The sequence below is a fragment of the Diabrotica undecimpunctata genome, chromosome 5 (assembly GCF_040954645.1).
Source record: "Diabrotica undecimpunctata isolate CICGRU chromosome 5, icDiaUnde3, whole genome shotgun sequence".
In the NCBI taxonomy this organism is placed as follows: Eukaryota; Metazoa; Arthropoda; class Insecta; order Coleoptera; family Chrysomelidae; genus Diabrotica; species Diabrotica undecimpunctata.
In genome coordinates this window covers 153,134,799-153,145,474 of record NC_092807.1, presented here as the reverse complement: position 1 = coordinate 153,145,474, position 10,676 = coordinate 153,134,799, and the positions used below count along the sequence as shown (strand labels likewise).

Below are 10,676 nucleotides of genomic sequence, written 5' to 3'. Positions count from 1 at the left end.
ATATAAGATTTATTCCAATCTTTAGGAATTTCCTGGTCTCCACACATACATTTATTGAAAAGGTCTACTATTAATTCTAAAAGTGCAGTCGGCCCATATTTAACCAGCTCTATGGGAATGTCTCCAGGCCCTGCGGCTTTTCCGTTTTTAACCTCTTTTAAGGTTTCCGTCAATTCAGATAATGTTATTATAGGGATTTCCTGTCTTTCGTCTCTGTTGTCTATTAATTCCCTTATCTTTTCCCATCTGTACTCTACTCTATCCTCTTTCAGCAGTTTCGTATAATATTCTTCCCATTCATTTAACTTTATGAGAGAAATGTTGTGTTCATTTTTCTCATTTTTCCTAAACTGCTTTAATGTTTTCCAAGCTTGCGCCACTTTTGTTCCACCCATAAATCTGTCCAGTTCATCACACTTAGCCTCCCAGTTTATATTTTTCGCCTTATCCACGTCTTTTTTAACTTCTCTATTCCATTTAGCGTATATTTCTCTGTCTTGAGGATCTTTGGATTGAAGCCATATGTGATATGCTTGTTTTTTCTTGAGAACTTTCTCTTCTAGTTCCGTTGACAACCATTCAGGTTTTCCGATTTTCAACTTTTCCCAGTGCTTCATTTGCCGCTTCATGAATATATTTTTTAATTACCTCATACAGACTTTCAGGGTCTAAGTCCTTTGTTTCTATATTTTTTATTTTCTGAGCTATTCTAATTTTATATAAGAACTTTGTCGAATCTTGTTTAAGCTTTCCAGGTTATACTTGCACTTGCCATTGTCAATTCAGGCAGTAACGCTTCTTGCTGATGCTTGACTCTTCAAGCTAGCCAGCAAGCAATTTAATTGAACCTAGCCTGTGAGACATATTCACCGAATTACGTTTGGGTGTAACAATTCATTAGAGCGAGGTGTAATAACTTGAGTAAAACAAAAGTCACTCCACCCCGCTCCAATGCTCCAGACCATCCCTTTCCCCCTATAACACTCTGATGCGCGATAGGGATACAACTATCAGCTAAATGCCAAATAGTGTTACCCTGGCAAGTTTACATCCTTTCCCTTCTTTCCATCTTTTTACGGTTTGCGTATGGGAGTGACATTTGACAATTTCCGCGATTGTTGTAGTTGACCAACCAAAAAGATCCCCAGGTTCTAAGAGTCTTGCGAAGTCTTGAGAAATGCGGTTGCCTTTATTCCTATTGTGTCCTTTAACCCACCTCAGGATGATGGTATTATCATCCGAAGCTTGAGTTAGTGACTCGTGACACTCCATTACTAACCCTGATGTGACACTTGGTCTATTCAAGGTTAGTAGCGCTTGTCTGCTATCTGTGCAGATCATTATAGTTTTCCCTGCTATACCTTGTTGGGTTATCTCTTTTGCGGCTATGGAGATACCAGTCAGTTTTATCTGAACTACGCTGGCATTTTTAGAATTATACCCCACTTTATTCTTAGGTTCAGTGATCTGGAGTATATCCCGCATCCTGAGCCTTCTTTAATTTTGGAGCCATCGGTGTATATGCAATAGGCATTTGGCACGTTTGTCTCCATATACTGTCTTGTTTAAATTTTGTAGGGTTCGTTAAAAACAAACTTTGGTTCAATTGAGTCGCAGCCTGCCTGTAGCAGTGGTAACGCATCCAGCTCTCCCGCCAGAAACGAGTCCTCAATTGTCCCATTCCTACACCAAGGTTTGCACCAGCTGAGCGCAGTCGCATCATTGTCACTAGCGCCACCTCTTTGACGTTTATATCTAGAGGCGTGATGCCAATGATCAACTCCATTGCAGCAGTTGGTGTTGTTTTCATGGCACCTGTTATATTTATGCAAGCCATTCGCTGAATATGGTTCAGTTTGTTAATCGCTGTTGCCTGTAGCACTTTTGGTACCCAAGCAATAGCTCCGTAAGTTAGCATTGGCCTGATGGCAGCGGTGTAGACCCAGGCGATCACCCTGGGTGTAAGGCCCCAGGTGCGTCAGACCGTTCGTCGACACTGCTCATAGGCAATATATGCTCTTTTAGCTCTACCATCTAAGTGTGAGTTCCATGTTAACTTCCTCTCAAGGGTAATACCAAGGTACTTCACCTCGTCAGAAAAATTTAGACTGCAGTTTAGAATCCTTGGGGCTATTAAGCCCGTGATTCTTCTTTTCCTAGTAAAGAGGACCATCTCTGTTTTCTTAGGATTTATAGATAGTGAGCGTTCCTTGCACCATGTTTCTATTAGTCGGAGAGCAACTTGTGATCTCTCACATAGTGTGTTCTCAAACTTACCGCTATGCAGGACAGCAATATCGTCTGCATAGGCTATTTGTAGAAACCGTTGCTGCTGAGTTGGTCAGCCAGGGTATCTAAAACTATGTTCCAGAGTAGTGGTGATGACACGCCTCCCTGTGGACACCCCCTCGTAACCATGCCTCTAACAGAAACGTCTTCTACATTTATGCTTATTGCTCTATTAGAGAGCATACTGAATATCCATTCGTTTATAGCCAGGGGAACATTCCTGACGTTGAGCTGTTGGGTGATAGTTGGGAATGTGGTTTTATCAAACGCTCCCTAAATGTCTATGAATATACCTAGGGTGGATTCTTTATTATACAGCGATCTTTCAATTCTTCCCACTACATGATGCAGTGCAGAATCGGTAGATCTTCCCGAAGTATATGCATGTTGATTTGGGTGACGTGGGTTATGGACCAGAACTTCATCCCTTATGTATCTCTCGCATAGCCTTTCCATCGTTTTCAACAGAAAGGATGTTAGGCTAATTGGTCGGAAAGCTTTTGGTAGGGTGTAGTCCATCCTACCTGGTTTTGGTATAAAGACCACTTTTCTGTTCTTCAGGTTTTCAATTTGTTTCTGAACTACTTGTACATTTAGATGTTTTTATAAATGCAAGGCAGTGTCCTTTAATTTCTAAATCGTACAGTAATGTGATGATACAATGACACCAGGGGCATTTTTGATTAAGGGAGAGGGCTTCATGTACACTGTTTTCTAGGTCTATAATATTGTCTAGATCTATTGGTGATCTATTTTCTCGGAAACCACTCTGTTCTGGAATAATATTTCGATCTTCAAGTGTCCAAAGGAGACGACGGTTGACCATTTTTTCTAATTACATTGCGTTGTTTTTATCAATTTATTGTCCTCAGGGGTAAGTAAATAGTACAAATATTTATTTTTGTGGTCCCTTCTAGAGAAATGGCTACAACTTCTAAATATGTTTGCAGGGGTAGCCTACTTGCAGTTAAATTGCGATTTACAAGAATTGTCACACCGCCGCTTGCTATTCTTTGGTTTAGTCTATTTTTTTTAAAACTTTGATAATTATGTAAACAAGATTCTTGGTTGTCCTTAAGATTAGTTTTTTGAAGACAAATCATACCTGGTGAATACTCAGACTATAGAATTTTTAACATCGATAAGTTATTATAGTATTCGTGTATATTACATCGAATAATTAATTTAAACGACGCCATTTTTAATTTCTAGTTGTAGAATAGTTTTAGTTTTATTGGGATTCTTGCTCTGTGTCATGTAAAAGGTCACTTTCGTTGTCGGTAGAAGAGAGTTCGTCATTGAGATGTTTTGTAATTTTTTTTCTAAGTTTCGTACATTTGATTTTGACAGATCTATCTGTTATGTGAGCATATAAGTTTAATACAGGAAAATCATGTGTGTAATTTGTTATAGTGGCAATATCTGGAGACCTTGTGTATTTTCTAACAGTTCTATAAATTGGTTATGGTTAAGGATAAATGGTGGTGATTTTTCATTATTTCTTTTAAATTAGTAGCTGAGGTTTTCTTGGGTTTCTATTAGGTTTTTGTTGTGTTGGTTTCGCGAAATTTATTTCAGTGTGTTTCTATTTTCCTGATGGAACTGGTGTTACAATTTCATCTATGTGACATTTACTGCTTGTCTGCTGAGTAATATCTGGTGATGTAGCGCTGTTACTTTCTGCAGGTGTAATAGTATTGGGAACTGAGGATTCTTTTGGTTCGACATGTTCAAGATTTGTACTGATTGTAATGTAGTTTGCTGATTGGAAGTTTTTCTGTAGTGTCCATTTGTGGAGGAGTGTTTAGCAATGTTGAAATAGACGAAGACAAGGGTGATTGTTGAGGGTTCATAGGTTTTTTACAATTATTAGCGTTAGCGTTTGCAGTTCAAGCATAGCTTGTTAGCTTGAGATAAGAAAATTTGATAAGATTCGTTATCGTAGTTAATCAAAATAGATTCTAATAGAGGATTTATAACAGGGTTAATAAAAACTTGTCTTCTAAAGCTGTAAATATGATTGAATTCCTGCAAGGTATAAGCTAATCTAACACAAAGAGAAAAGGAAATAAGCAGGTTGAAATTATTTATTTAGAAATTATTACAAATTATATTATTTCAAAAATGACTTAAAATTATTGTCCCCCCAAACTTTTCTTTTCGTCTAAATACTTGTAATGCAAGTCATTACAATCATTATTATCGATATGTACCCATCCAGTTTCCTTCATATGGTAAACTCTAACAATACCACCAGAGTATGCATCTCTGTGGGTAGCGTGATAGATTGATCGACGACCCAAATCATACGCTTCTTCATCCTTAAGATCCCATTTGTAACCAGAGTCTAGTACACCAAAAGCGTATATGGAACCGGAACCAACACTGAAAACTTTTCCTGCTGTTCTCAGACCTTCTGAGTCCACATAATATAATTGTGGTCCCTGAAATAAAGAAAACTTTTAGTGCTGTTTACTTTTGATATTAAAAGGTGGGTCAATAAGTATCAAACTTAACAAAGTCATAACACACAGACCTAATTTGGAAGCTTAATAATAAATATCAGTGCAAATTAGGAAGATATACAATGTAGAATTGCAAAGGAAAATCATGCATAAAAATGACGTTAATTCTCAAGAATGCAGAGAATGACAAATGAAGAAATAATGCACCCTACAAAGTTTATAGAAAAAAGAAATTAAAGAATTCAAAGAAGACCACTACAATGGTTTGGATGTCTATGGAGATGGATGATGAGCAATATCTAAAGAAATTTGCCTGGGGTAGCAGGCTCTATATATCTATATATTCAAAAACACAATAAATTAAACACATTCGTCACAAATTATGAAATAAGTAAAAGATATATATAGAAACGACTAACTTAAATAGCTTTTAAAAGCCACTTTATGAATGAGAGAATTGAACAAGAAAAGAAAGGTAAAATACTGTTATTTTAAATAACAGAGATTCAGAAAATTCCAATATAATTGATTATATACAGGAAAAAAGACCAGTCTTATACAGATGTCTCTGAAAAGCTATTTGGGAGGGGAGATAAACAAAATTATAGAACAGGGTCCAATAGAAATAACTAAGAGAGTAAGATCATGATTATGAGAAGGAATTCTGTAAGAACAGTCAAAATCCATAGTGGCAGTAGTAGAAGAATAGCACATACCTTCATATTCTTGTATTCAATGCATTTAAATCAATGAATTATGTTTCTTAAAATGTAAAAAATTAAATTAACAAATTTATATAAAAAAGTGAGAATTTTATATTGTGGGAATATAAATTATTTAACTTAAAATTCTCAATACTCACTCTTTTGTCCCATCCAGCTAACATCATACCCATTGACAATCCCATTCCTTTATAATTGTAAACCATATTTGCCATTAATTTAGATGCAGCAGCTACTGAAATCCGTTCTCTATTTCTGAGTTCATACATTCTGCATTGCTTGGCCAAAACTCTGTCCCAATAAACACAATCTGCTGCACCTCCAGCCAGAGTACCTGAAATAAGTTAAAGAATTGTTTGAATGATGCTGCTAATTTAAAGGATTTAATTTTCAATTAGGAATAGCAAAAGCTGGGAACTTTCTCCCCCAATAGGGTATATCGTTAATATTACTACATACCCTTTAGATACGTAGATACATTTTCACTTAGACATTGAATATGTTATCAAAGTTGCCCCAATTATCATAATTAACAGGTAAAAGTATTTTCTAGTTTTCTTGGAATGCTAAATAAAGATTTTTGGTTTCATAAATTTTCCTCCCATGACTTTTAATGCTGTTTATCAGTTTATCTGCATCTGTTGCACTTTTAGTTGCACCAATCATTAGGTGGAAGGACATCAAAATTGAAGTTTTAAGAGTGTTGTTATTTTTTTTTATCTTTCACACTTACTTAACCCCTTAACATACACATTAATTTTAAAGTTATGGTCAAAAAATGATCGAATTTTTTTTTTAGCGAAAATGTTTTGGTTTGGTTATAATTGGATACAAAAAATATTTTCAGTGGCGTAGAACCTTTACGGGGGCTAGGTGAAATATTTATTTTTGTTTTCATATATACACTAATAATATACACATTATATATATATATATATATATATATATATATATATATATATATATATATATATAATATGCTAATGATCTTACTAAGTTACTATAGATAACAGTGGCACACTCTTGTATGCAAATTTAATTAAAAATTTTGTGCAGAGGAAACACTGTGAATAGGTAAATAGTATGATTGATATGAAAAATACAAATAATCCAAAATATTGACACACACTCAATATGGTATTTTAGATGAATTATAATGAAATTTAGTAAAACAAAAAATATACACATTACTCTAACCTACTGATTATTATATGCAAAATTTACTTGCCAAACAGTATAATAATATGATGAAAATAAAGCACAAATTAGTCCAAATGCAAAAACAATAAATATCGACTTCACACGACTTTACACCGGCAAGACAGAAGGCTTGTATAAAAACAAAAGTTTGACAATAATATTGGTTACCAATGGTGACGATTGCAAGTTAGGAGATAATAAATATAGTATAAAGTAACTCAATACTGACTGAGTCATCTATTTTATAATAGAAAAAATTACCAGTGCCAGTGGTGCCCGTGTCTAAGACGGGCACATACGTTAAGGGGTTAAAGCAGGACCTAACTAATCAAAGAGTAAGTACCAATGTAATCAGAAAGGTATTTAGAACTAAGTACTGTTATGATGATAAGTACTAAGGTCATTAGAACATTACTTCCTTTAAATTTTCCCAATTTTTTAAGTTATAATTCTTTAAATAAATCTCCCAGCACTTTAATACTAGAAACTATAGATTATATTAAAACATATACTTGTTCTTTCACTGAAGCTTTCAACAACTACTAATATGTGCTCTAGAAAATTGGTTTGGTCAATATACTGACTTACAGTGATTCCACATTATTCCATTTATCTAATATGAATACATACAAAATTACTTTTAACTTGAGTATTAGCATAAACATACCTAACAGAAAATCATTGATTTCTACAATTTTCTTCATTGTTTGTGAACCAATAAACTGGCCTCCAGTGGCTCTGGAATCTACTGCAAGTACAACTCCTCCCTGATACATGAATCCCAAGGTTGTGGTACCATGATCAAAGTTAATTTTTAGTTCCTTTCCAGTATCATCTTTTGTAAATCTAGATAAGTTGGTGGCAGGCTAAAAAAATTAAAGTTAAAACAGTCTCTAGTTGTAGACATTGTTCCGTCTTACTACACTAGTTCCCTATTATGTATATAATCTTTAGACCTAGATGGATTTATTTATTGTAAATTTATACTTTTATCAGAAAACTAAAAATGTGTAGACCATTAAGACTCTGAGTACATTTACACAAAATATAATATTTTGTTCATGAAAAAAATAATGTGAATTCAAAACACAGGGTTCTAACATCATAGAAGGAATATTTTCATAAAATGATAACTAACAATGACTGGCAAATAATAAAAATATTTATTGAAAAAAAAACATGCCCTATTACTAAAATTTGCAAACCACAAGGTGATTAACTCAGATAAATTGGACTTAAATATGAATACCTAGAATGAAATAGCACAAAACTGAATGTTATGAAACAGAACTACTATAAGACATTATTAAAAATTTAAGAAGAAATTTTCCAGCACAAACATAACATTTTACAAATATTCTTCTATGCTTCAATAACTCATGCAATCCAAGAAATTAAAATGGTATGAATAATAGTACTGATGATACCATGGTGTGTGATGGATACTAAAAAAATAATTTTGATTGTTAATTAATAAGAAATGTAAAAGATAAAAGTAATTTAAAAAAATGCCATTATTTTACTTACATTTTCAAAGGGGGGCACTTCTAGATTCATGTTACTGTTAAAATTTGTACAAAATTGTTGTAAATCATGTTTATACAATCTACTCTCGTGTGAGCCGTAGTCTGACAAACCGCATATTTCCGCCAAACTCATTTTTAATTTTTGAATCGGAATTGAACAATATTTTTCAAAAATATTTTAGTTTCGGCACAATGATGAAGATGAATAAACAGAAATTGAAAATGTCATACGTCACTTGACTTCGTGACATAAATGACAACTGTCTGATTGTTCATGTTTTACCAACTTCTGCTGATATAAATTTATGAATATTCAAGCCTTGTTTTGTCCAAATTTATTATTGAGACTTGCTTTTTATTATTTAAATTTAATGTTTATATTTATTTTGGTAAAAAAAGAACAAAATATCTGTCAAATTATTTCTGAACCAATTCAAATAATGTACCTACTGTATATGCAACGAATATATCGATAATAGGTAACACAAGTTGCGTGAACTAATGTCAATAATAACTTGCTTTGCTTGCATGTATGCAAACAAACTTTTAAAAATTATTATAATAGTATGTATTATAAATATCTGTTAGTATGCAAGGAAATATGTTTGTTATTAAATTATGTATTATAATTATTAAGCTGTTATGCATGAGGAACTCTTATTATATAATTTATATTTGTTGTAGAAAAACCGCGTAAAAATTAATGGAATGAGATCGACTAATTTTTTTCAAATAATTGAATAACAGTGTCGTGGCTTTTAATAATATCTTGCACTTTGAATTAACATTTTTGATTTTGTCTATTTTTGTGTGTTATAAAACCCTGCGAACACATCGGCAGCTAAGTGGTAGGATCTTTAACTTATTTAGCTTAATATTTCATGAGTCATGAGATCGAATGCCAAATCCATTCAAACTGATTTAATGCAAACGACTAATAAAGTTGTTGCCCTGAAAAATTTTCAAAATTGGCTGCAAAACTCCAAAAAAGTATCGACTGATTTTCAAGTAGGTACTTGTGACTGACGTCTGCAACTGATATGTGGACTTTAGATAGGTAAAAGATGCTTCAATTGAAATAGCTACAAGCACTAACTAGGAGCTATTTACGACGCAACATATAAACTAAGTAATTTACTAATGCCTGTCTTTGGATTACTTGTGGTTGATGGAAACGGCGAATTAAGGATTATTACACTTTTGATTGTCAAAAGCTAGTCACATTTTTTTTACATTAATGGCAAATGATTTTAAAAAATGTAACCCTATATGGAATGAAATTGATGTGAAATCTGTCGCTGACAAAGAAGCTGTTAAGGAATGTTTTCCTGATAAATACATAAGCATATTATGCATATTTCCTGCTTTTCCGTCGATATGTTGAGAGTCCTGTGAGGGCCTCAAAACAGTTTTTTTGCATACCTTTATATTTTATAGGGTCTACCTTTACCAATTTCTATATTTTTTGATTATTTGTAATAAGACAGACAATTCATATAAATAATAATAATACATTTGTGTATGTCACTGTCTTAGTTCCCAGAATCCTATTAAATCATAATTTGATTATTTGTCATGTTGCCAGAATTCTTTTTTTACAATTGTTTGATGAGCAGCGATTTTTTTAGCTTTATATTTAGAGTAAATGAAAATAAAAAATTGATGGATATTCCTGTTAATTATTATGTACAATTATGTATATCAGTGGCAGATCTAGACATTTGTCTTGGGAGCGGGGAACTTTCAATGAAACACCAACCAAAAGACATAAATAACAGGTTTTGTTTAATTTTTGACCTTGTTGGGATTGGGAGGAAATTTCTTCATTTCCCTCCACGTGTATCTGCCCCTGATGTACATTCATATTTAACACAGACCTTTTGGTATGCTAAGTTGACTGCAGCAGTCAACTTAGCATAACAAAAATACTGCTAACAGCTACTGTGATCGTCAGTAGAATCAGCTGTTCATATCTTATTTCGAAAAAGATCTGTCACACCTTCATCCAACTCAGCCGATCAGACTTTGCTCTAATCAATCAATAATTCATACATATAAAATTTAAAATAATAAATTTACATTATTATTAAAATTTAATGTAGTTCTAATAGGACTTTTCATCAGCCGCCATGTTTTTCGTACAGAGAGATTTGGCAATAATGTATAGTATATATTATACGATACGTCATACCAAAGAATATAGACCCTTAGCGTCCTATATTCTTTGGTCATACCAAAATATAGGCTTATTCTTTGGTCATACGTTTTACATACTGGTTTATAAATTTATAAACAAATATTTTTGATTTAATAAAGAATTACATATAATTACATATTCCATAATAACACCCCTTCGATGTTACTTTTCGTAAAAGTATCATAATAATAATTGATCGTCACACTATTTTTTTCAATAACTAGACTTTGCTGACACTATTTTTTGACGAAAAGTCTTATAAATCGCGTTTTCTATA

The 10,676-nt window shown here is 33.0% G+C and overlaps 1 protein-coding gene across 1 annotated transcript; it reads right to left on the bottom strand.

The window, feature by feature from the left end:
* Positions 1-4,362: 4,362 nt before the first annotated feature.
* Positions 4,363-8,437, bottom strand: Prosbeta5 (Proteasome beta5 subunit). Its single transcript, XM_072531207.1, has 4 exons — positions 8,204-8,437; positions 7,344-7,542; positions 5,617-5,810; positions 4,363-4,733 (listed from the first exon to the last, which is right to left on the bottom strand). Exons 1-4 carry the CDS (start codon positions 8,333-8,335, stop codon positions 4,425-4,427), a joined length of 834 nt encoding a protein of 277 aa, XP_072387308.1. The 5' UTR covers positions 8,336-8,437; the 3' UTR covers positions 4,363-4,424.
* Positions 8,438-10,676: the final 2,239 nt, after the last annotated feature.

Excerpts from the sequence above, each read along its gene's own strand:
- Prosbeta5 (XM_072531207.1), bottom strand. The coding sequence starts at position 8,335 with ATGAGTTTGGCGGAAATATGCGGTTTGTCAGACTACGGCTCACACGAG. Across the intron at positions 7,543-8,203 it reads AAGTGCCCCCCTTTGAAAAT|CCTGCCACCAACTTATCTAG; the intron begins GTAAGTAAAATA and ends TAATTTTTTTAG. Across the intron at positions 4,734-5,616 it reads TAGCTGGATGGGACAAAAGA|GGACCACAATTATATTATGT; the intron begins GTGAGTATTGAG and ends TCTTTATTTCAG.